We start from the raw sequence: 27,364 nt of genomic DNA, 5'->3' as shown, positions 1-27,364 counted from the left end.
ATCATTAATTAAGTGAGATTGCTGGGTCAGTCATGTCTGTAAAAGTTCTACAGTTGATATGAGAACTCTTGGGATTAATTTGGCTCTTTGATGAGAAGAGGTTCGGCCTCTGAGACTAGTCTATGTTTGAGGGAGATGGTGCAGCCTCTGAATCTGATCCCAGTGTTCCCCGGGCAGGTAGGGCCTGCCTCTCTGTCTCTGTGTTGGAGGTTCTTACGCAATTCTTCTTCAAAGCTCCAGGGATGGGGAGAGGTGGTTGTGTTTATGAAGATGCTGGCGATAAGCACCAAATTGGGAGAATACAAGGAATAGCAAACACGTCATCCTTGCACATGATTGTAGGAAAAAATCTGCTCTTATTTTGATAGTGCAGTAACAAAAATATATTTCTGTCACTGAAGAGCCAGAGATGACCCCTGAAAAGTTATAATCTCATGTTTTAACGCCTGTAAAATTTCTGTAATGTCATTATTATTTATTATATTTTAAGTGAGTTACATGCCCTATTAGGGCATCTTTTAGTTGATAAAGGGTTGCTCTTTAATTCGAGTGTGAGAGTTAATTTGAAGATTTTTATTTTTTGCATTTAGGATCTTTCTGTGTTGCTATTTTGCTGTTTATGTGCTGATTTCATTTTTAAAATTTGGGCTTTGTTGAGGTGTAGTATGACATGAAATTGTGAGATGTTTGAAGTGTACCTTGTGGTGATTTGATTTACGTTCTATAGCTCATTTCATTTCTCATCAGACTTCATTTTTAGCAGTCATTTTCATAGCTTCGCATTCTATTCCAAATCGTTAGTGAGTGTTTATGTCATCATCAGGAGTCTCTAGCTTCTCTCTGGAACAGGTTCATAAGATGACTACAAAATTGCAAAAGGTAAAAGTAAGAGTTCTTTTCTTAGAAAGCTTTAAAAAGTATAAACCTGTTCATTATACCTCACCTTTTATTTTTCTTTTTTTAAAGATTTTATTTATTTATTTAACAGAGAGACAGGCAGCGAGAGAGGGAACACAAGCAGGGGGAGTGGGAGAGGAAGAAGCAGGCTCCCAGTGGAGGAGCCTGATGTGGGGCTTGATCCCATAACGCCGGGATCACGCCCTGAGCTGAAGGCAGACGCTTAACGACTACCCCACCCAGGCGCCCCTATACCTCACCTTTTAGAAATTGTCCTTGATATATACATTTCTAGCTTTTTATGCATGTCCTTTGTGCTATTCTCTTAAACAAGAGAGAGCATAGTCCTCTGGCATGAAGCCTAAGGGTTTTCAATCAGAAGTAAAGATTTGCTTCCTTTGGCATGTTTAATGCTGCTTGTCTCTGTCTTTAAATGTTTACAGCCAGTTTCTGTGTTTTATAAAATATGAGCAAAATGCAATTTCATATTTAAAATTGCACAAACAGGCCAAGTGGAACCATGAACTGTGGAGGCAGCACCCCCACAGAAGAGCTCTGAGTGGCATTGTTGGCTGACAGTGGGAAAGCCAAATTGTATGTATGATGGGGAGTTTATCATCGAAAAAGTATGAAAGTTCAGGGGGCGAGAAGTGGAACTGCCCTGTACTTTGTGGTTCAAGGTCATTGTGTCTCTCTAGAAGTCTTTTATCTTTGGGCAAGTCACATAATGTTTCTATGCGGAAAATGAAGGGCCTGGGATTGATGAGCTTTGGAACCTTTTCCACTCCAGGCTTCTGTGAGGACTGAGCCTGGAGTGGAAAAGGTTCTTGGTGGATCTTACTTGTGTTTTCTTTTTTTTCATTCCTGAAAAGATTTAAAAACTAAAATGATAATGGGTCATTGAATTGAAACAAAGTACATTTATAATTGATGCTTCCTTGGCATTTTGCCTTTTACCTGGATGAATAATGGTAATGGGATGAAACTACTTGGAAGGCAGGAATGAGGGTGATTTTCCCCCCTGTGTTCTTATTCTCGAAGTCATAATAAATTGAACCAACATCAAGGCTGTTCCATACTTGCAGTCAGTTGTCTTAAGTGGTCAGCTATTTTTCAAGGGAAAAAAAACAAACATTTTTTTTCCCAGCACCTTAACGTCATCGGTGGAGACCGCATCTCTTTTAGCTGTTGCTGCTGTGTAGGAGGTCTGTTGTGTGTCTGTCTGTTGTGCTTTATAAAAAATGTTGCATGTGATCTTTTTTCTTCTTTTTTTAAAACAACTTCTATTAAAGTAGGTAAATTAGACATATTTTTTCCTTGGAATGTGTCACATATGAATCTGTTAATTGAGGAATTGGATGCAGGTAAAATGATTTGTTAGATGAATTCGAGTGTCACTGGTAGATTTTAAGAAAATTCAGAACAGCTCAGCCATCTCATATCCAGAAATGATGAATGTTGAATTTTTGTATTTAATCGGAGCACCTCCCATATTTGCTTTGGGTGTCTGCTCTCTTGTGAATGTGTATTCTACGTAGGCTTACAAATTCCATTTCCAGCTTAAAAGCAATTTTAACTGTCTGTATTGCCATTTAAATAGCTGATTTTAGGGTATTTGTTTCCTCATCCACGATCTTACTTGTCATTTTCTTTTAAATAATGCATCCAATCTCTCCCACATTGAAAAGTGCCTGCCATTAAGGCAACAACTTAGAGGGAACATGTTCTTTCCCTGTCGGGACATTCTGGAGTCTTCCTGCGGTTGCTGCTGGCAAGGGAGCACTCTGTGAGCACTGGGGTAATTGATGCTCTGGAATAGTCTCTGTAAATGTGGTGGGCAGGATTTTGCTACTGGTAGGGGTTTTCCTGTATGTGTTCCTAGCAGGATGTGTTTCCTTTCATATGAACCATAGAAATACATCTGCTGGAATCTTTAAACGGATAACTTCTCAATAAACAGGAAAATGTCAAAATTGTGGTCATTTTTTATGAGATTGATGGAAGTAGAGAGAATAGAGAAAATGTAGTAACATTTACTCAGGTGTTTTTAGTGTATTTTATTTGGTACCATTACAGTATAAACACCCTGTCTTGTCTACATTTTTTCATCCTAACACCCAACACATTTCTTGTATGTCCTGTGAAATAAATTTTCTAGGTATAACTTGGCAGTACCTTAAGACTTTACACTCTCCTTGAGGTTGAAGATTATTAACTGACTGTAAGATGCCAGTTTTATTCTGAGTATGACTTTTTGCAAACTTTCCTCTGACACTTATAAGTTTGGAGCACCTGGCTGGCTCAGTTGGTAGAGCATGCAACTCTTGATCTCGGGGTTGTGAATTCAAGCCCCATGTTTGGTATGGAGATTACTTTTAAAAATAAAATCTTTAAAAATAAATCCCTAAACCATAGAGATAGACCTTATTTTTAACCGCTTGTTCTTGTTTAAGATGATCACCCAACATGTAAAGAAAATTTTTTTTGTTTCCTTAGATGTGCTGTTAAGTATTGTGAATGTCAGTAGTCAGCTTTTAGATATTCTTTATTTGAAGCAAAAACAGGAGTATATTATCAACTCATTAGAAATCTTTGTGGAAATGTAAATTTGTGCAGTCGTTATGGAAAGAAAATGGAATGTAAATTTGTGTAGCCACTAGTATGGAGGCTCCTCAAAAAATTGAAATTACCGTATGATCCAGTAATTCCACTTCTTGGTGTTTATCCAAAGGAAATGATATGACTATCCTGAAAAGGTATATGTACCCTCATGTTCATTATAGCATTATTTATAGGGGCGCCTGGGTGGCTCATTCGTTAAGCGTCTGCCTTCGGCTCAGGGCGTGATCCTGGGGTGCTGGGATCGAGCCCCACATCTAGGCTCCCTGCTCTGCTGGGAGCCTGCTTCTTCCTCTCCCACTCCCCCTGCTTTTGTTCCCTCTCTCACTGGCTGTCTCTCTCTCTGTCAAATAAATAAATAAAAATCTTAAATAAAAAAAAAAGCATTATTTATAATAGCAAGAATTGGAAACAACCTGTGTCCTTCAGTAGATGAATTGATAAAGAAGATGTGGTATGTATATATATATATATATGTGTGTGTGTGTATATGTATATATACACACATACACATACCACATCTCTATCAATTCATCTGTTGAATATATATATATATATACACACACACACACATATATATATAAAACATACATATGTATGATTGGTATAAATATGTATGTGTATACATATATATATACATATATATATATATGAGAGAATATTGTTCAGTCATAAAAAGAAATTCACCATCTGTGACAACATGGATGGATCTGAGGGTATTATGCTAAGTGAAATGAGTGGAACAGAGGAAGACAAATACTGTATGATATCACTTACATGTTTTTAAAGATTTATTTATTTTAGAGAGAGTGTACACACGGAGGTGGGAGGGGCAGAGGGACAGGGAGAGAGAGAATCTCAAGCAGACTCCACTGAGCGCAGAGCCTATGTGGGGCTCAATCTCATGACCCTGAGATCTTGAGCTGAGATCAAGAATCAGATGCCTAACTGACTGAGCCACCCAGATGCCCCCACTTATGTGGTTTAAAAAACAACAACAGCAGCAGCAATAAAACAGAACTCATAGAAACAGAACAGAAATGGGGGAAGGAAGGTGGCTGAAATGGGTGAAGGTGATCAAAATGTACAGACTTCCAATTACAAGATAAATAAGTGCAACCACAGGAAAGATTTAGGAAATTAAAAAAAAATAAATTTATTATGGTAGTCACTAGACAGTCGAGTCCTTGATCTTAATCCTCTTTCCTGGCCCTCAGTATTACCTGGGGACTTACATCATTACAGATGACTGCCCATGTTGCTGAAGTTTCAGGGATGCCTGGGTGGCTCAGTTGGTTAAGCATCTGCCTTTGGCCCAGATCATGATGCCAGGGTGCTGGGATCGAGTCCCATGTCGGGCTCCCTGCTCAGCAGGGAGTCCGCTTCTCCATCTATCTACCCCTCCCCCCTGCTTGTGATCTCTCTCTCATGCTCTTTCTCTCTCAAATAAATAAGTAAATCTTTAAAAATAAAATAAAGTAGGTGTTTCAACTAAATCCCAGAGAGAGCATTTCATAGTTGAGCCTCTGCTGTCAGCGTGTTCTCACATTGTCTTTCAAAGACATCAGTTTTTATTACAATGAAAACCATTTTAGGATAGTCTCAGTCTTGTTAGAAATGTGGGTATAATGATAAGTTTCGTACTAAAAGGCCTTAGGTAAGGTTTGTAATTCCTACATTTTGTGGAAATTAAAAACCGTGTTGCATTTTCTCACATCTAAAGTCAATTTATTTTGAAATTTGTGAACATTTCTTTCTTTGATTTGCTTAATGAATGACTTATTGCTACATCTTCTCCCTCTACTGCTGTTGATGATCCTACAACTGCAAAGAAAAGGCCCTACGCATTTTTAAGAATTTGTACTTGAAAGACCAAATGAGCAGGCAACTTCTTCAAGGCTGAACTCTGGCAAGAAATTTAAATTATCCTTAGTACCTCCTTGGACTTTGTCTGTTGTATTAGTTTAGGATTTTTTCATTTATTCTTCTTAATTTAATTGAAAATTAGATTTCTTTATAATGTGTTTTAGTTTTAGGGGATGCTTTAACTGTATAGTTTAGGGTAAGATTATTTAATAGAAGAACTAAGATTGGCTGATAATGACATCTTAATTTGGAAATTCATAGCTGAGTATTTAAAAAAACAGTGAAACACTAATGCCATTTGATAATGCAGGGGAGTTGAGAAGTTGAGATAGATCTTATTTTTTCCTTTGGGGGGAAATTGAAGTGTAATAAATACTGTACTAAGGTAGGAGAACATAAAATTTTGTAAAGGGTCCATGATAACTGATGCTAGTTCTCTTATGTGAAAGTTACACTCTTGGCCCATAATCAGTAGGGGATTGATTGGCTCTTTTCCCCTCAGGCAGGGAAACCTCTAATGGGACTCTTCAATAATGACAGTGCTTACTACGCTTCAGAGTCTATGCTAGGTACTTTGTGGATATTTTAAAAAACAGCCTTGTTGAGATACACAGTTGATCCTTGAACAACATGGAAGTTAGGGGCACTGACCCCTTGCTCAGTCAAAAATCTGTATATAACTTCTGACTCCCCAAAAACTTAACTACTAATAACCTACTGTTGACTGGAAGCTTTACTGATAGCATAAACAGTCAACACATATTGTGTATGTTATATGATATATTCTGTATTCTTACAGTAGAGTAAGCTAGAGAAAAGAAAGTGTTACTAAGAAAATTATAAGGAAGAGGAAATACATTTACAGTCCTGTACTGTATTTATTTTTTAAAAATCTGCAAGTGTACCCATGCAGTTGAAATCCATGTTGTTCAAGGGTCAACTGTAATTCACACACCATACTTTTCACCCATTTAAAGCATACAGTTCAATGGTTTTTAGTATACGTATTGATAAATACATGCAGCTATCGCCACAGTTGATTTTATTTTATTTTATTTTTTTTTTTTAAAGATTTTATTTATTTATTCGACAGAGATAGAAACAGCCAGCGAGAGAGGGAACACAAGCAGGGGGAGTGGGAGAGGAAGAAGCAGGCTTTATAGCAAGGAGCCTGATGTGGGGCTCGATCCCATAACGCCGGGATCACGCCCTGAGCCGAAGGCAGACGCTCAACCGCTGTGCCACCCAGGCGCCCCGCCACAGTTGATTTTAGAACACTTTCATCACTTCAGAAAGAAACCCTGTACTTGTTAGCTGTAACCTTTTATTCCCCTGTTGTCATCTCCCTTCCCCACCCCCCCCAAACAATCACTAATTTACTTTCTTTATCTGTCAATTTGCCTGTTCTGGACTTTCATATGAATGGAATCATAATATGTAGAATTTTGTGATTTACTCACCATGATATTTTCAAGGTTCCTCCAAGTTGTAGTGTGTATTACTACTTCATTCCTTTTTATGGCTGAATAATATTTCATTGTATGGGTATACCACATTTTGTTTCCCCATTCATTTAATAAGTATCCAACCTTTGGGTTGTTTCTTCCCTTTGACTATTGTGAATATGCTGCCAAGAACATTCACTTAACAAATATTTGTTTGAATACCTGTTTTCAGTTCTTTGGGGTGTATTTCTGGGAGTGGATTTGTGGGTCATATGGTAACTGTTTAATCACTTAAAAAACTGTGAGACTGCTTTCCGGAATAGCTCTGCCATTTGATACTCGCCAGTAGTGTATGAGGGTTCTGATTTCTCTGCGACCTCATCAACACCTGTTATTCTCCAACTTTTTGATTCTAGCCATCGTAGTGGTCATGAAGTGGTATTTCTTCGTGGTTGTGATTTACATTTCCATAATGACTAGTGATGTCCAGTATCTTTTCATGTGTTTATTGGACATTTATTTATTTATTTAAGATTTTATTTATTTATTTGACAGAGAGAGCCAGCGAGAGAGGGAACACAAGCAGGGGGAGTGGGAGAGGAAGAAGCAGGCTCCCAGCGGAGGAGCCTGATGTGGGGCTTGATCCCAGCACCCCGGGATCGCGCCCTGAGCCGAAGGCAGACGTTTAACGACTGAGCCACCCAGGCGCCCCTACATTTGTATATCTTCTTTGGAAAAATATCTATTCAAGTTCTTTGATTCCCTTTAAATTGGATTATTTGTCTATTATTGAATTGTAGGAATTCATATATAATCTACACACAGGTGCCTTATCAGATACATGATTTGCAAAAAATTTCTTCCATTCTGGTGGATTGTCTTCACTTTCTTGATGGTATCTTTTGAAGCACAGAGGTTTTTAACTTTGATAAAATCGAGTTTATCTACTTTTTATTTTGTTGCTTGTGCTTTTGTTGGTGTCATATTTAAGAATCCTTTGTCAGATCGAAGGTCGTGAAGATTTACTTCTGTGTTTTCTTTCAAGAGTTTCACAGTTTTAATTCTTTTACAATTATGTCTTTCATCTGTTTTGAATTTATTATTTTATATGGTGAAGGTCAGGGTCCAACTTCTTTTGTATGTGGCTGTCCAGTGGTCCCAGCACCTTCTGTTGAAGACTGTTCTTTCCCCGTTGAATGGTTTTGGCATCCTTGTTGAAAATCACTTGACCAAAGATGTATGAATTTATTTCTGGACTTTGGATTTCGTTCCATTGATGTATATGTCCGTCCTTGTTCTTGTACCACACTGTCTTGATTTTCATTGCTTTGTAGTAAGTTTTGGAATCAGAAAGTATGGGTCTTCCTAATTTGTTCTTTTCTAAGGTTGTTTTGGTTATTTTTGGGTCCCTTGCAATTCCGTATGAATTTTAGAATCTGTTAATTTCTATGAAGTCAGCTGAGATTCTGATAGGGATTACATTAAATCTGTAGATCAGTTTGTGGAGTGTTGCTTTCTTTTTTTTTTTTTAAGTAGGCTCCATGCCCACCGTGGGGGCTTGAACTCACAACCTTGAGATCAGGTGTCCCATGCTCTACCAACTGAGCCAGCCAGGCTCCCTGGAATATTGTTATCTTAATGTTAAGTCTTCTGATCCATCAACACGGGATGTCTTTCCATTTAATTGTGGTCTTCTTTAATTTCTTTTAGCAGTGTCTTGTCATTTTTAGTGTACAAATCTTCCACCTTCTTGGTTAGGTTTATTCCTAAGTATTTTATTCTTTCTGATACTGCTGTGAATGGAGTTGTTTTCTTAATTTCATTTTCAGATTATTAAGAGTGTATAGAAATACAGTTGATTCTCGTGTATTGATCTCTTATCCTGCAACCTTGCTGAACTTATTCTGATAGTTTTTTAGAAGATTCCTTAGGATTTTCTATATGTAAGATCATGTCATCTATGTTCAGAGATAGTTTCACTCCTTCCTTTCTGATCTGAATGCCTTTTATTTCTTTTTCTTGTCTGATTGCCCTGGCTAGAACCTTCAGCACATTGCTGAATAGAAATGGCAAGAGTATACATCCTTGTCTGGTTCTGGATCTTGGAGAGAAGGCATCTTTCATCATTGAATATTGTGTTAGCTGTGGGGCTTTTGTTTTGTTTTGTTTTGTTGTTTTAATCAGTTTGAGGAAGTTCCCTTGTATTCCTACTTTGTTGAGTGTTTTTATCATATGAAAGTCTTGGATTTTGTCAAATGCTTTATCTGTGTGAGATGATCGTATGATGTTTGTTTTTATTTGATTGATATGTTAGATGTTGACCCTACCTTGCGTTTCTAGGACAAGTCCCACTTGGTCATGGCGTATAATCCTTTTTGTAGGTTGCTAGATTTGGTCTGCTAATATTTTGTTGAGGATTTTTGCATCTGTATTCATAAGAAATACTGATGTAGTTTTCTTGTGATATCTTTCTATAATACTGGCCTCAAAATTAGTTTGGAGGTGTTCTCTCCTCTTCTGTTCTTTGCAGGAATTTGTGAAGAATTGGTGTTAATTCCTTAAATGTTCGATAGGCTTCGGTGGTGAAACCATCTGGACTTAGGCTTTGTCAGATGATGTTTTTAATTATTATAGGTATCAGTCCATTCATTTTATAGAAGAGGAAACCGAAGCTCGGAAAGGTTAATAAGTAATTCGCTAGTAAGTGGCAAAACTGGGATCTTAATTCAAATGATTTATGTTAAGTTCTCGGATAACAATAGCTGACATTTACCGCATAGTTATGTGTCTCTAACCACAATCCCCACACCAAGTGCTCATTTAATAATAACTTCAATTTCATATGTATCGTACCCATTTTCAGGTAGACAATCTGACACTGACTTGCCCTACTGAACCTGCCAGGAAGTAAATGATACAGCTTTGCTTCTTACTCACAAGGCTGTCCGACTGTGGAGCCTGCCCTCTAAATTGCTTTTCTCTATTGTGTGCAGCAAAAGCAGCTGTGCCACATGTGGACGGCTGAGCCCAGGTCAGGTTCGACCTTGTGTAAATGGGCTCACACTGTCCTTCACGTTCCACTTGGACATATCTGGCTTCAGTCAGCGCAGTGCTCTGGAAGTACTGTCTTCTCACTTACTCTGCTATGTAGCTAACACTCTTCTCCATGGTTGTAGCAAAAGAACCTGCATATCATTCTGATTCCATGTGGTTAGGATGAAAGTAAGTTGTCACTATGCGTAATATAGAAATGACTTTTAAAGGTATTTTAGCATGGACGTCAGCCAGCAGATGTACATAATGCGTTTCAATGAGGACATTCAAAGCACTTTACATGTTTATATTCATATTCATATTGTTGGTGAGATTTGATGGTATCTGGCCTATTTGAGTAAAGAGGGAAAATTGTCTCTATTTTTTAAGTTAAAGGCCCTCCTCAAACATTCATTCACATTTCAAAGGAGGCCCAAAAAGCTGACCTGATGCCATGTGTGGGTGGAGGGGCTGGTTGAGTGGTGGAGCTCACAGAGGGAGGTTAGGTCTCATCTCCTGGACAGTGGGGTGGGTGGTATCTAGGCTTGGCAGCTGGGAGCCCCAGAACAAGGGCTCGAGGCTCCACTGTACAGAAGCAGGTTGTCAGTGGTACCTTCTCATACCTGTGCGCACCTGTGCTTGGTGATGTCTTATCCAGGGCCTGCAGCCTGGCTTCTGCTGAGGCTGGCGTGGGGCAGTGCCCTCATTGTGCAGCACTGGAAGAGGGTATCTGAGTGTCTAGCTGCTCTTAATTTAGGCTTTCAGTCAGTTTTCTCTGCAGCCTGTTTTCCACATCCCTGTCTTTAGAGATACACAGCTTTTTTTCTGAGTGCGCTGGGATTTCACGGTGGGCCTTGGCAGGCATCCTTTTCTGAGCCTCTCCCCCTGAGGCACTCAGCTGAGTGGAGAACATCCACACTTCCATCAGTTATGTGTGCATGATCGCTTTCTGTCTTTTCAGATTTTCTTGTCACGTCTACTTTTTTTTTTTTTTTTTTAGATTTTGTTTTTTTAAAGAAATCTGTACACCCAGTGTGAGGCTTGAACTTTTACAACCCCAAGATTAAGAGTCGCACTCTCCACCCACTGAACCAGCCAGGCGTCCCCACATTTGCTCTTTTGTAGGCTTTTTTCCAGGGTTCTTTCTCTTGTGCTTCGGTGTTATCTACTTTTATTCCTTTATTGGCATTTTGTGAGGATTTCAGGAAGGAGCGGAGATAAATGTCATTCGTATTTCTTTTGTAGATTACCTCTTCATGTCCTTTGTATAACTTTCTATTGGGATTTTTATGTTTTGAGTCGGTAAAAAATTCATACATGAACAATAATAACTCTTTGGCATATGGTGCAATCCTTCCTTTCTACTAACTTACCTTAGAAACACTTGCTGGAAGATACCAGTGGGGATTCCAGTTTTGCTAACTTGTACAGATGGTTGTATAGGGAAATGGATCCAGAGACCAGCTGGCTGTACATTGACTTTTGTATGGATGTGATTTTCTTTTGGTTTTCACTACCCCATGGAAGCTGTCTTATCTATTCATACTTGAGAAATACTCAGGCTGTTTCACAAATGACAGACTCTGGCCAAGTAGAAGCGAATCATTTGCCACCTCCTCTACCAAATACTCTAAATATATGGTCCTGGTAGTCAGCTGGAAAGGTTTGGCAACAGCTGAGCTGAGGAACACGGGTGCTCCGCTGCCTGCCAAGCGTTTGTTGCCTCAGCCCAGCCACATGCCCCAGGCTTGGAAAGAGGCCACTTTTGCACATGCCTTGGAAGGGTAGAAGGAGGCTCTGGCAAGCATAAATGATCTCCCTCTGCATTTAGCCGTGGGCCCAGAGCCATGAGGAAGAGAATCAGAGGGAAGGAATTAGCAGCAGCCCACCATGTGTCCCATTTGGCATAGTAGACAGGTGTTCATCTTCCTCTGTGCATGGTGATCAGGAGTACTGGTTTTCAGCTGAGTTGTCAGTTTGACCATGTTCCATTTCCTCTCTTCTGTTTTCTCCAGGCCCCTTCTATCTTAGCCAATATGAACAGAATGTCCTGCATATTAGCAGACAGGAAAATTATATTGGCTGCAGTGTAGGAAACCTGGATCAGGTGAGGCCTGGTGATTCCAAAGCATGAAGCTTTCAGCGCACATGTCCCTGGGATACCTAGTCTGGGGTACTTTGGAGTCTGAAGTGACCCATGAGGAAGCCCAGGAACACCGGCTTGGTGTCACTTCCCCTTACCCAGGTCCCCTGGTTACTTGGGAAGTGGCTGTGGTGAATGGTCAGCTCTGACATGAAGACTCATCCTGGTTTCATTTCCCCTCCCTGAGTTTTTCCTTTCCTCTGTCTGACTGCTACTGCTATAATCATTCCGGAACTTTCTCACGCTGGTTTACTGCCACAGTTCAGCCAGCACCTTGCTTATAGCTTCTTCCCATCTGATATGTCCAATATGTTAGACCTCTTGTCATCCTAAATAGCACTTTTATCACATTGCTTTCTGTTTAAATCTTTGCTATTCTTTTCTAAGACCTAGCTTTTGACCTATCTGCTGCCTTAGTCAGACTCCTGTTAGCACTTAGCACCAGAAGTCTTGTTCTAAGTTTCTCTGATATTATTCCTATGTTGGAAGGCTTTTGAAAACAAGAATCGTTGCTTATGTCTCTTGAATTTGCCACTACACGTAGCTGGTCTTAAGGAAACACTCGTAAGCAGGCACAGTCCTCAGCAAGAGCCAATGTCTGGGGAAAATGCTTAAAAACTGAAAAATTACCTTGGCAGACTGAGGGAAAAGCCACAGTATCGTAACTTTTGGGGGGATTTGCTTTAGCTTCAAATTCACCAGATAACTTTACTTTGGATTTTCCTTATCTATGAAAGGAGAAGGTTGGAGTGAATTATCTTTCAATTCCCACTCAGTCCTGAAAGGCTAATTTTCCTTCATTCTTTGCCTTGATCTTTCTCCTGAAATTAAAACTGATGAGCTGTTTCTGGATCTTGAATTAGGAATTTTTCATTTCTTTGTAATTCTTTCCCTGACGCATTTTGTTTTCTCTGGGTATGTGCTGCTAAAGGAAATTTGGGTTTGCCATTTGACTACTTTTTAGGAGAGCAGACAAAATGCCATATTCTGATTTTTTTTTTCCTGGTTGGATTTTAATGTACTTTTTGCTCTTCCACAGACACAATGAGGCGAGTGGTACGACAGAGCAAGTTTCGGCATGTATTCGGACAAGCGGTGAAAAATGACCAGTGTTACGATGACATCCGGGTTTCTCGAGTGACCTGGGATAGTTCCTTTTGCGCTGTCAATCCCAGATTCGTTGCCATTATCATAGAAGCGAGTGGGGGAGGAGCATTCCTTGTGCTCCCTTTGCACAAGGTAAGTAATCTGACTTTTCTGTTCTCTTAGACACCCTCTGGTAATCTCGATTTATTTCATAATAGATTAACTTTGGAGATTGATAGTTCACTAAGAATTGTGATTGTGGAGACCATTATACTCTGATGTAATGGAGGTTTACTCCACACATTTCACTAACCACTTCAGTTTTTCTCTAATGGAATTATTAAACAAAATGGTAAACTCTGTTCTGGGTGTGCCTTCCCTGGATGAAGAGGTTCTTTTTTTTTTTAAGATTTTATTTATTTATTTGACAGAGACAGCGAGAGAGGGAACACAAGCAAGGGGAGTGTGAGAGGGAGAAACAGGTTTCCTGCCGAGCAGGGAGCCTGCTGCGCGGGGCTCGATCCCAGGACCCTGGGATCAAGACTTGAGCCAAAGGCAGACGCTTAACGGCTGAGGCACCCAGGGGCCCCTGGATAAAGAGATTATTATAATAATGCTGTGAGCATGGGCGGGCACAAGCATTTTATGATTTGGTTAGTAATCATCCACTTTTCACAAGTTTTTTCAAAGTGCAATTTTTAAAAGGAGCAGAAATTTTTTTTAAAAGATTTTGAGAGCGAACGTGTGTTCAAGCAGGGGGAAGAGCAGAGGGAGGAGGAGGAGAGAATCTCAAGCAAACTACACGTCCAGCGTAGAGCCCGTCATGGGGCTCGATCACACAACCCTGAGATCATAACCTGAGCCAAAATCAAGAGTCCATTGCTCAACTGACTGAGCCACCCAGGCACCCTGAGCAGAAATTTTTAAATTAATCTTCCTCTTCTTTTCCTTCTCCTTTGTTTTCCTTCTCCTCCTTCTCCTGTGAAGTCATGAAGACTGAGACTTTTTGGTTTTTTGAATGGTAAATGGGATGAGACCTTAAGAAAATGTCCCCCAACCAATGCTGGTTTCAAGTCTGGACAAGACTAGGTTTAGCATAGAATCCAGCAGTGCTAATAAGTGGTAGAAATAAAGGATCTTTACTGAAAGTTGTTACATGTGACCTTCAACCTTACTGGGCTTCCCTGTCTCCTGACTTTATCCTTCCAGGGAGCCCGTTCCAGTATGGGGGAGAAGATAGGAGATTTGTGAATTTCTGACTGTTCTTGAATATTGTAGATGAAACTTAGTACTTGCTTTAACAGGAAATGCCAGGATTGCAGATAAGTGGGGGTCGGGAGGTGGGTGTGAAGAGAGAAAGTGAGCCTGGAAAGCATCTTTTTCTAGTTGGCTTCTAAGAGGAAAATAAGTTTGGGTGAGTCCTGAGCTCTAATGATAAGGGCTCAGTACCGGTGAGGATGCAGGTGTTGGGTCACATTACAGCTGTTTCCACTCTGCTGAGAACATTGGGTCTCTGTGAATCTGAGCCATGTATATTACGGGCACATCTCATCATAATGGACTGTGTGATTCTGTAAGTGGTTATAGTAAAGTGAATTTCTGTCAAAGTATTGTTTCCCATTATATTTCGATGTTTTTTCCTTGGGAAAATTCTCAGTGGGAAAACTTCCAATTCCCCTGTACTTTACTTTCTCTCAGATGTCATGACTGACTTATTTTAACATCTGATTTTTACTTCAGTGGCCAGATTGCTGTGATATTACACAATAGGACCATCTCACTATAGAAATAGTAGATGGATGCCTTTAGGGAACAAATTTGTTAAGTGTTTCCAAACATACCTTCTTACTGGCAGAGTTGTTGATTATATTTTAAAGGGGACTCTCTTTGTTAAGTTGAATTTTAATTTTCTACTCAGATACTTTTATTTCGGTGGAGAAAATTGCTGTTTAGCAGCAAATAATACATTACAGTATTATAACTGCTTGCCTGATTCTAGAGTGGGAGTTTGAATTTAATGTCAGTTGCATGTGGTGGGTTCTATAATGGCCACCTGAGAGGACACCGCAGCTTATCAACCGAGATCAGGCACCAGAGCACCATGATGTGTTTTGGAGTTTGAGTTTTTATTCTCCCTTTTATAGACTGAGAGATAGATTTAAGACTGATTTATTTACTTATTTGGCTTCAAAGAAATGGAACAAGCCAGTTAAGCCCCAAAGAAACTTTCTGAATGGTTTATCTTCCTCTGAATTCAGATAGTTCTCTTCAAGTTCAGCATTCACAAAAGGCTCTGTGAATCCATCTTTGCTTTTACAAACCACAGGAAGCTTTGAGTTTCATTTATATCATTTAAGGGAGACCTGTATGCAGTTTCTAAGCCAACTGGATCTTATGATTTGGTTTTCACTTGTATTAGTATTTTGTTCTTTTACCAGTTGTATAGGAATTAAGGTAGAATAAGTTCTTTAAAAAGTGCCATGTTTGGAAGAAGTGTTAGTTTTTGGAAGAACCTCAAGGGTCATTTTCCCAGACTGTAATATGGTCTGTGTGGCTTTGGTCCTTAAATATTAGTTTGTTTTGGAGGAGGTGACATTGGCATAAACTAAGCCCAACCATTGGAAGTAAGGTCAGTACTTGGTGTTAATGACTTTTGTAATTGGTGGGTGGGTTCACGTGTACTGTGTGGGACTTTGTGTATTAAAGTGTCTGTATTTTAGCCCTTAGGGCCAGTGTGGCATAGAGGAAGAACACAGGTCTGGGAATTGGGGAGCTGGGGGTGGTTCAGTCCTGGCTCAGCTACAGACTTGTAGTAGGACATGGATATGTCACTCTGTCCTTCCTACAGCTTCAGTCTCTTGACATCTCTGAGATAGTTTTATAATAAGGTGCTGCTTTTGTTCAAAGCTAAGAAAAACCAAATTCTTAAATATAATATGAAGTGATGCTTGAAATGGCAAGAAATGATGCTCCAGATGTGCACTGGGCTCCAGTATGTGTTGTTAGCAGTCTGGGATTACTCTAAACATGAATTGTAGGAGATGGGCATGGTTTTTAATAGCCATCTCAGAAACTTCTATTAATGCTCCCCACCCCCTCTTTTCCTGGTTATAGACAGGCAGGTGAGTTTTGGTGATGCTTTTGGGGCTCTCTGTACATATTAATACTGAATATGCATGTATCAATCTTGAGATGTATTGTGACTCTTCCGCAAAGGTTCCTTTTGAAAACATGGCCTTCCATGGATTTATCTTCAAAGCTAGTTAGTGTCCACAGTAAATAGGGCTTATTATTGCTACTTCGTGAGGTTTGTGGTTAGATTCTGGGAAAATCGTGATCTCTGTGGACTTAAAATAGAGTGTTAGGGCAGGTACATTAAAACACATACATAGCAAGAGGCAAGCTTAGGAATGAATGTGTATTTATTTTAAGTGTATGGTTTATGAGGTTTTCGTTAAGAAGGTTTTATTAGAGAAAGTGGGATTGTAGGAGGTAACTGCTAGAGGACTGCAGAAGGTACTGAGCCCTGACGTGGGGTGATTTAGGTTAGCACACGTGGTTCAGGATCTCTTTTGTAATGCTCCCATCAAGCTGTGGCCTGCCGTGCTGTCATGACTTTCAAGGTGTGGCTTAATACATTTTCTTATTATTTGGTCTTTCAGAGGATGAATAATAGCAGTCTTGCAGAACAGAAATTGGCTTTGTGGTTTTGGCTGTAGGGATTTTCCCCCCACAATGACACAAGCTGCCTTGTATCAGCATACAGGTTTGAGCTCCCTGTGTACTGTACCATGTGGGCATGAACAAGCCTCTCCTGTGTGGAGTAGCTGTACTGGTGATGTGGGGTGAGGCATTCCCAGTCCTGTCCTGAACCGTGGTGGCTCATACACGCCAGTGTTTGAGGGAAGGTGCATGTGTGTGCGTGCACATACACATTAAAGCTTCAGATCACGGTGAACCTGTAAATCCTAACTTAAAACAAGGGTGGGGGGAGTTGGTTAGAATTCTGTGCTCTTGATCTCGTAACATTCACTTAGGTGGAGGATGCAAATTGGAGGGCTCCTGTCTTCCCTAATTGCTTTCTCCCTTTCTCCCTTCACTGTTCTTACTTTGGGTTACTGGAGTGATGGCTGATTTCATCCTCCCAGTAATTGCCTCTTAGGCAGCTCTGCTCTGGGCCAGGGTGGGCTGGGTGTGGCCAGGCCTCTTACCCTCTTGGGTAACTACCCCCTCTCCTTCTAGCTTCTCTGGTAATAGCTGTGCAGTACTTTCTTGCACACAGTTATGTTTCTCCCATTTGTTTTAGGAACTCTGTGTAGGAATATTTGTGACACGGCTTTATTTATGTCTGTGGACTATCTTTTCAGCTCATCTGGTAGTCTTTCTCAACTAGGGTTTTGTGAAAGAATTCAGTCCTACAGAAAATCTTTTCAGTAAATATTTTCTTAGTTCTCTCAAGGATGGGACCTGCTATTCCTTCTAGGTGCATAGGAGGGAAATTAATTCATTACATAAATTTGCTGCCTTAGAGCACTCGGACTTAATTTTCTTATAGAACCTGGGTTGACAAGGGCTGCTTTAGAGTGTTATTCTGTCTTGCTTATTGAGGAAGATTATCTTGATTCATTTCAGTCAGAATTCTAAGTACCTCTTCTTACTGTTCAGTATCCAATTCAAATGTAATCTCTGATTCACTGAGTCAGTGAAAATCGTCCTTTGGGTTCCTTAGCTGCTTGTCCATGTGCTGGTACCATATCCTGCATCATCACAATGTACTATAATTATTTTCTTAGCCACTGAACAGGTAAGGGAAGAATGATTTCAATTATATTCTTTTGATCTCTTGACATTCACTTGGATGGAGGATGCAAACCCGATGGCTGTTTGTGTGGTAGACCTCCAGGATGGGCTCCAGTGATCTCACCTCCTTGTATCCATGCTCTAGTGTGGTTTCCTCCCACATTAAATTGGGCTGAACTATGTAACCACTGGGATATGGTGGAGTTGATGGCATGTGACTTCTGAGGCTAGGTGCTAAAAGCATGTTGGCTTCCACTTTGTCTTGGGAAGCAGCATGTTTTAAGGAGACTCGAGCAGTTCTGTGGAGAGGTCCACAGGCCCTCCTGCTGATAGTCCGCATCAGCTGACCACCCCTGTGAGTGACCTGTCTTGAAAGCAGATCCTGCAGCCCCGGCTGACACATGACTCATGAGAACCCTGGGCTGGAACCACCCAGATAAGGTGCTTTTGAACTCCTGACCCTCAAACTCTGAGACAATAAATGTTTACTGTCTTAAGCAGCTAAGTTTTAGTGTAACTTATTAAGCAGCAATTGATAAATGATTCATGTATTCTGAGGATATAGCACTTGATTCACCATGTAAGTCACACAATGCATGAATAGATGAGATACTTACAGTGACCTAAAAGGCCTTCTGAGAGTTTTGGTCACTCTTTCCACATATCTCTTAAACTGTCTATACAGATAATATTCTTAAATAAATCTTAAATGGATAATTGCGGGATTCTGTACAGTAGCAGGAGGAAGTTACGTGGCAAAATTTGGTGATCCTATATTCCGTGATACTATCATAGAACCTAAAAAATGTGTTGTGAGGTCATAGTCACTTTCCTATGTATAATTTCAAATTATGTGATTGGTTTTTGGGGAAAAGTCTGGAATGTTAACATTGATGGTGGGATTGAAGGTGATTTTTATTTTCTACTTTATAATTACCTGTACTTTTTTCAAAATGTTTTGCAATGAATTTATTACATGTAAAGGTTATTTTTAAAAAATATTATCACTAATATTATCAGAGCATGTATAAAGAGCTAATTGTTCTTTAAGCTTTAGGGAAGTCTAAAACAGTACTTTAAAAAAATCATATGCATTCATTCACATACTCATTCCTTAGACATTTGAGTACTTGCACTGTGCCAGGACCTGTGTTGGGTTCTTGCTCTTAAAAAGCTTCGGTAACAGTTGACCTTGATCTCTCTGATGGGGAGGTTTGTGTGTATATAAAGTTCTCTGACCCCTTAATGAGAGATGAGTTCCAACTGAGGCTCATAAGTCAAGGAAGACATCACAGAAAAGGTCCTGTTGGAATTCAGGTTTCTCCCGTGTGTAGGAGCTAGGGATGAAACAGAAGAGGAGCCCAGCCGATTTGCTAAACTGATGAGTTTGAAGAGGTGCTCAATTCCCAGCAGGACAGAGGATGAAGCGGGAGCCACATTCCCCTCTCATATTCCAGGATCTCTGGGTGTGGAGAGGGGCGTTCAGTGAAACTGGTGAAATTGGATGTTTGATTAGAGAGATTAAGAAGAGGTAAAGGATAGCTTTTTGGTAGAAAAACCATCTCCTTTGTCCTTTTGGTCCCATCACTTCCAGTGTAAATGGTGCAAAATTAGTGTTTTCCTTGATCATTAATTGGAGAAGAACCAGAAAATAAGCAGCACTGTTCTGTATTTTAGGATTATTGTTGTAACTGGATCCACATAGCATTTTTCCTACGTCTTCTTCAGGGGAAAAGGCAATGCCTTCATGTCATCTTCATAAAAATGTGACTCCAAAATGACCTCAGAATGTGCTTGGAGGGTCCCCTTCATAAATGGTCTTAGCTGTTGCATGGGTGGGGTTGCTGTCCTAGCTGTTTCTGCAGGTGCGGGAATTGAAGCTCAGACTGAGTGATTACCCAGAGCTATGGGGTCTTTCATGGATGAGAACCTGGTCCTCTGAGTCTTTATTTGATTTGTACATGAATATTTTTGAATAACATTTCTCCCCCTACTGAGTGAAAGATTTTTTTGGTGGGGGGTGTATAGAAACTGTGGTTCTAATTGATACTTAATCCTTTGCATTCTTTCTTTCTCTGGCATTAGAAGGCTTAATAACAAAAACACTAGCTTGTCAGGGCTTTGGTTCTGTCAGCTGGGAGAATTGTCTTTAGGTTTGGAAAGTACTGGGTCTATACCCTGCCTCGAGGAGACAGCCACAGAGATGAAATTGTAGCACTTCACATTATGGAGGGCTTCCTTTAAGCGCCAGGCACCGTGCTGATAAGTGCCGTCTTTCATGGGCTAGTTCAAAAGGAGTGGCAGTCTCCCGATGGCGCTTTTCTCTGTGACCCCCCCCCCCCCCCCCCGTCCCTGCCAGCACCTGCTGGATTTGCATTGGCTCCATCTCCCCCTTACTGTACACTGCTGACAGGCAGTTTTCATTCCCACAAATAGCAGTGCTCCAGCTTGGACAAGGAGAGCGGTGCCAGTAGCCCTTTGTACAGATGTGGGTGTTTGGCACATGGTCGCTTTGGTGTTACGGGCAGGGAATTTTATTCACTGCCAGTGTCCTGATGTGTCACAGGATGCCCATTCACTGCCTCCTGACATAGAGGCTGTCTGATGCGCTGAGCACCTTAAACTGTCAATTGTATGGGCGGTGAAAGGCTGCAAGGTGGGGGTGGGGGTGGAGGATGCAGGGGGACGGCACCAGGTGCAGAACAATGACTTCCAAATTATGTCACGAGCTGCAAGCCGCAGGAGCACTGCATGGCCTCATTACCACATGAAGTGACACAGAAGGGCCCTTTCATTTTCTCCCAGTGACTGTTTTCCACAGTCCTGTTATGGGGGCTTTTAGGGGGGATACCCTGCTCACCCCCAGTTAACAATGGAGCACAAAGTCCTGGCAGAAGGAACCTCACAATGTACCCTGGGGCTATTTTTGATTACAGTGAGTGGCTGTGAGTCAGAGTGTGCCCTGGCAGATGACGGCTTCCACCCTCCCCTCCCCATCCTCCTCCCCTGGAGATGAGCAGGCCGCCTGTCCTTTGTACATTTCCTTAGCCGACTTCTCCTGCTGCTGCAGTTCACTGATATGTCCACAGCAGCCGGCTTGTAGGCCTGACAGGGCTCTGACAGTGGTTTTTACCATATATGGCCATCAGAGCTCTGGGGCTGTCAGCTGGCCAGGATAATTTCCTTCCTTTGCTTTGATTGGCTGCTTGGTGGCTCAGAGAATGGTGGGATCTGGGAGTGTGTGGTGAAGGGAAGCCACTGAGTCAAGTGCAAAGAACGTTTTAACTCTTTGCTGGTTTTCTGGAGCGTGAGTCTGTGCTGAGCACACAGGCAAGTGCTGCTAGCGAAAGCCCTCACTGTGTAAACATCATAACCTAAGTCTGGGAAAGCAGCGAAGAAAAGGTTTCCGAACACACATTGCTCTGAAATAGACCCAAGGTTTAATGGACAAATATCTACAGTCCTGATTTGTCCAGAAGCCTCCTTTATAACCATATGTAGCAAATTTTCTGCAGCCAAGTTGAATATCTGTACTTGTTAGGGTGGGACCTGAGTTGAGTCCAGGGGAGGCCGAGCTGGGAGGGTGAGTGATGGAGCACGTGTTGGCTTTCTTAGAGGACCAGTAACTGGGGTTTCTTTTCTGGCTGAGCTTTAAGTCATGAGTAAATGCTACAGTCTACTGAAGTGGGTCTGTACTCCCATACTCCGCTTGTTTATAACTGCTGCAAGGTGGGAACTGCCTCTGCCGTGGAGCCCAAGACATTTACCTTTTAAAAAAATTACAATATTTTTCTGGTTTTCATCTCTACTTCAGGGAGGGTGGTTTTTATTCTGAAGCTTGTGTGTAAGCCACTGCAGAGCTTGGACTGAAAGGGGTAGCTCTGGAGTTCGTGGTTATCACAGAAGGTCCTAGGGGAGAAACCCCCAGTGTCATTCACTGAGTACAGGGAGTTAGGCAACTGATTACTCTCTGATTTGAAATTGAATGATTTGTTTTGGTTTCCTATATTTGCACTTACATCCTTAGTTATTTTGCTTTTCAGCTTTTTCTTTCGAGCCGAATTTTATTTTGACTAGGTTTTACCTCATCTTGGATTCCTAGCTTTTGTTTGTTCTCAGACCAGAAGTGTATGGAATTACTTGTCTGTAGTGATGAGGTTTTCACTTTATAAATTGTTAAGTTAGGAAATACAGTGTCTCCTTGAACTATTGCATATTTAGGCGTGGTTGAGCAAGGAAACGTTAACTTCCACTGTTTTGCTTTCTGATCATGAAATCCATAGTTTTACAGTAACTTCCCTCATATCTCTAATGAACTTTAAAATGGTCTATGCAGTATTAGCCCAGGTTTTAAAGAGGACCCATGATGCCAAATAATTTGCTTGGGTTGTTTTCTTATGCCCATAAAGCCTGTTGTTCTTTGCTCACAGGCAGCTGAGCTCTCTACAGAGCCACCCTGCCTCTCTGGCAGCTCTAGGAGCTCCCTTACTTTACAGGACTGGGTAACCCAACCTGTGTGCTTGATTCCAGGGCACCTCTGCTTACCCTCAAGGTTGGTGTTTTCGGCTCCCTTAAAGTAAAACCTCCTCAGAATGTATTAGTCCCTGGTCAGGAGCTGTCACTCTCGGTGGCCAGCTTGTCGACAAGGCGTATATTGTGTGCCTCAGTCTTTCCAGTGTGCTGCACAAGTCCTTGTCATGTTCCCTGTGCCACTCTGCCCTGTCCCACAATCACAGACACTGTAGTGTCTTCATGTGGGGCAACAGGGCCCGAAGAGATTTCAACAGAACATGTATCCACATAAATAATACTGATACAAGAAAAAGGAAGTTGAAAAAAACTTCAATAGCCATCCTTTTTGGATTCCTTTGAACTCTGCACAGTGTGAATGGAGCCTTTATGCCTGGGCTCAAAACTTTTCCTTTGCTTCCGAGCACATGTTTGACTTACCATTCTCTTTGCTGAGAGTTCAGGAATTCTCAATGTATCACTCCGAGGCCAGTAAGGAGTCATTTTCAGTGCCTTACAAAAGATCTTTTAAAGTATGGACAGAAGGATTATGTTATTGAACTTTGGGCATATAAAGTGATTTTGATCAGCAGTTTTTCCTAAAATATATAAATATAAAGTAGGGATGGACAGTTTGGAAAATCTTTGTCTCTTGTTCCTTGAGTCAGGATAGGGAGGGGCTTCTTAGGCATTTATATCCCGGGGTGGTGAAGTCAGTCTGGATAATAAGCACAGAATATAAAGCGGCTGGATCAGATGACTGCAGGTCAGAATTTGGAAATGCGCTGGGAGCGGCCATGCAGGACTAGAGGAGGGGGACAGTGTGGACTGTTCTCAGAAGCCGGCACCCTGGAACAGTCTGGGTCTGCATGACTAAACCCCGGGATGTCAGCTAGAAAGACGTCGTATGAGGGATACGTGGAGCATCTTAAAGGGGAATCCTTGATTTGACTGATAAAATTAACATGTGTCACTTTTTAACACCATGGAAGTTTATTAACTTTTTGGAAACCTATGTTATTGTGAGAAAGAGTGAGCCTGCTGGGAAAAATGCTGTGTGGCTTTAACAAAATGGTACATTTTGAAGTACCCCCTAGGGGCTCCCGTGGCTCCAGTTTGGTAGTATCTTCAGCCTGATATTGAGCAAACTAATGTGTGGATCGGAAACAGTTATCATGTTAGGAGTTGTTGTTACATTAATAAACAGTCATTCTGAATGATCTTTTATATATGCAGAGGGTCATGAATGGGCAAGCTTCCCAATGTTGAATTTTGAGAGTTCAGGAGGGTGAAAATGTGTGCGGATTCCTCTTGTGATATACCATCAGCTCCTTTAAAAACACATCGCAGAGTGGAGCTCCTTTATAGAAACTGACTCCTGTACACTTTTGTTTGTGTGTATTTAGAGTTTTTTGATTGCACAGTACTGCCCTTGGCATGTAGGACGAGTGTACTTCCTAAGTGTGGATTCCTTTTTGACATGAGGTGTGAGAAATAAATAGACACGCTGTGAGTTGTAAGTGGGAGAAGTTATGGTTTCCCATCGAAATTGATGGGAAATGTCTTTAACAACCAGAAATGTCATAAGAGTTACACTGAACTTTGTATGCCTCAGGAGCAATGCGTTTGCAAGGTTATTTAAAATCACAAACATTCCTTCTTAGAGCAGTGACGTAATGTATTTACCAGTGCTTAAAATTTGATTTTTACTTTCCCCTACCCAAAAATGCCTATTGGAGGAAATCATTGCCTAACTCTGGGTTTAGTTGAAGCATCAGTTTCCAGGAGCTCTGTTGAGTTTTGTGGCTGCTTTGAAATTTTTGAGAACTCTCCCCAAACCCAAAGTAAATGGTAGTGCTAGTGTCTAGGTGGTTTTCTGCCACCATGAGGGTTACTGACTGGAGCATGTTAAAGCCATCAGCCTTAGCTCAGGCCAGCCACATGGAAATTGTGCTGTCACACCTCTCCCCTGTGCCAGCAGTACACACACTCTGGAGGCTGAATTTTCCCTGGGGCTCATGTTGCTTGGCCCTGGGCAGGCCACTGGATCTTTTAGATAATGACAGTCCATAAGCCAGTGCCACAAGTTTATGAGCTAGGCACGGGGCCAGTGCCGTGGTAACCATGGTCATTTTGCCACTTGAGTTGACTTGCTGGCAATTCCCACCACTTGGAGTTTTAGCTAGAGAGGTACAATAAGAGCTCTCTTGTGACAAGTGGCTGAGACTAGTAAGTAATTGATAAATTTTTAAACATTACTTACGGCAGGGAGTCTAAATGGTGGCAGACTATTCTCAGCTAAACTTTCAATTGCATGCTAGAAAAGGAGTGATATTCTAGATGATGAAGCTGAGGTGTGACACATCCTTAATGAGACAGTGACCTGATTAGTTAGTAAATGAAATTACTCTATATGTGAGCCTTGGAAAACTGATTGATAGTACTTAAAATAAATTACCATTTAGTTAAAAAAAAAAAAAAGGCTGGCATTAAATTCTTGTAACTCTTTTTTCCAGCCTCAGCATTCACTTACATTTGCTGCTTAGAGGTGCAGGTGAGCTGTGTTCCCCCATGACTGGCAGTGGATGTCTCTTCTGAGTGGTCCTTCACAAGCCAGCAATTAGACATGGATTCCTCGGCCTGTTCACTGCATGATGAATGAGGATGTGTCATGGGTATGAACGAGAAATGCATTTTCATTAGATCCTCGTGCAAAATGTTTCTCGGAAATGATGTGTCCACATATTTACCATATAAGGCCAGTATTGTATGGTTTCCTCCAGTTTTCATGTACTCGTGCTCTCAGCAGTTCATAATTGCCCAGCTCTGCCCTTTGAATAACGCATACTCATTGGGTAAAATATGTTGTACTTTCCTTTTGATTGATTTTGTTATGGCTAAGAAGATATTCAGGGGTGTAAGCCCTTGAAATCGAGATAGCTGATCCAGGATTGTGTGTGGTGAGCGTCCTGTACGTAAAACAGTCAGTGCATATTTAAAATGCTAGTTCTTCTTGTACTTCTTCCCTTTTTTGTTCCTTTTTCACTATCAGACATTTAGTCAATTCCCTTTTTGTTCTGCTGCAATATGATGCTACTTTCCAAAGTTTTATTTATTGTAAGGATCTGTGGTGATGTTACAACCAGAGGAAACAGCTGTTGGCAGGATATCATTTTTTATTAACTCTGTTTCTGATGACCAGCTGCCAGTAATTTTAACGTTACTTTCATGCCTTTTTCACAACCCGTGGCCTAGTGGGAATTTTCTTTCTCTACGGAAATCTAGTAAGGCTGGATGGTCAATGATGTTTTAGATCTCTGCTTCTTCACTCCATTTCTTTATTTAGAAGATGGGATAATACAGTTGCTATATCATAAAGCAACTTTGTGAGAATGAAGATCTAAAGGTCTTCATACAGTTCCTGGCATGAAATATAAGCATTCTGAAGGTGTTAGCTACTTTTTAAAAAAATTTGTTTGTTTGCTTGTTTATTTTAGGGAGAGAGAGAGCACGCAAGCAGCAGGGGGGATGTTGGAGCCAAGGGAGAGGGACAAGCAGATTCCACACTGAGCACCGAGCCTGACTCGGGGCTTGATCTCACCACACTAACCTGAGCCTAAACCAAGAGTCGGATGCTTAACCAACTGTGCCACCCAGGCGCCCCAAGTGTTAGCTATTTTTATTATACTTGGTTTTGATAGGAAGGAGGGCAATTGGTGGCAGTTGCTCTTTATCATTATTATTATAATTATTATTTTTTAAGATTTTATTTATTTGACAGAGAGAGTGACGGAGGGAACACAAGCAAGGGGAGTGGGAGAGGGAGAAGCAGACTCCCTGCCAAGCAGGGAGCCTGATGCGGGGCTTCGTCCCAGGACCTGGGATCATGACCTGAGCCAAAGGTAGACCCCTTAACGGCTGAGCCACCCAGGCGCCCCGGCAGTTGCTCTTTAAATGACATTCAAGTTCCTATGAAGATGTTGGGCTCTTTAGTACTTTGATGCTATGGCGTTGTCAGCACTAAGCTGAGAATGGCAGCTAGGCTTACTACTGTTCTTAAATGTCTGACTTAACTGAACAACACTGGCCAGTATATTTAAGCCAGGATCGTATAATTTTCACCTTAAAAAGAAAGCCATTTAGTAAGCTTCTCAGAATTAAGAACAACTTGTATTAGTACTTCCAGATTGCCTCCAAAATTGTTGTATATCTGAGCAAAAGCTCTTCTTAACCCAGATTGGAAAAAATTATTTTGTGTCCTTGGAAGTTCAGAGCTTAGTGACTATACTTTGCCATCAGAGATGCCAGACGTGGTTTGCTGGGATGAGTGTAAAGATGCAAAGACCCTGAGATAAAACATTTCAGATAGAAAAACATTTTTTCCTTGGGAGTGAAGAGTTTTGATGTAAAGTTAGTAACAGTACATTGGTGTGTTTCTCAACTTTATTATATTTTAATTATTTTTTTAAAAATAGGAAACAAAATAATGGGACACTTATGTACTTACCCACAAGATTAAACAGATGTTTAATATTTTGCCTTGTTTGTTTCATACCTCCTGTTTTTGAAAAACAAGAAAGCATAACAGATGTAGCTAAAATACCATTCCTCTTTCCTCCTCTTCTCCTTCACCAGAGGTAACCATTTCCTCAAAGTTGGGATGTGTACTTTTATTATATGTGTATCTGTCTATAGATAGGTTATTATTTTATATGTTATACTTTTACATAAGTGATATTTATTTCCATACCAAGGACAGTTAAATTGCTTCTGCTTTTTTCACTATTCCCAACGATGTTGCAGTTAATATCCTTCCTGTGTAAAATATGGCAACCTCTCTCTCCTACAGACCACCCAGTGGTGGCATTGGTCAGGGCTGGGCATCTTCACCTCCACCTGTTTGCAGATTGCTCTCAAAAAGTATTGTAGCAGGAGAATCTCCTGTGACAGGTGTCTTTGAGTTCCT

At 40.9% G+C, this 27,364-nt stretch overlaps 1 protein-coding gene across 1 annotated transcript in view; it reads left to right on the top strand.

Moving 5' to 3' along the window:
- Positions 1-27,364, top strand: part of CORO1C (coronin 1C) — a 73,445-nt gene that overhangs the window by 15,032 nt on the left and 31,049 nt on the right. Inside the window, exon 2 of the mRNA XM_034638726.1 lies at positions 13,043-13,242. Coding sequence (XP_034494617.1) covers positions 13,048-13,242 — 195 coding nt within the window. The 5' untranslated portion in view covers positions 13,043-13,047. The remainder of the gene's footprint in view (positions 1-13,042; positions 13,243-27,364) is intronic.

Source organism: Ailuropoda melanoleuca, chromosome 12 (assembly GCF_002007445.2).
Source record: "Ailuropoda melanoleuca isolate Jingjing chromosome 12, ASM200744v2, whole genome shotgun sequence".
Lineage (NCBI taxonomy): Eukaryota > Metazoa > Chordata > Mammalia > Carnivora > Ursidae > Ailuropoda > Ailuropoda melanoleuca.
The sequence above is the reverse complement of the archived record's forward strand: the minus strand, read 5'-3'. Positions and strand labels throughout refer to the sequence as shown.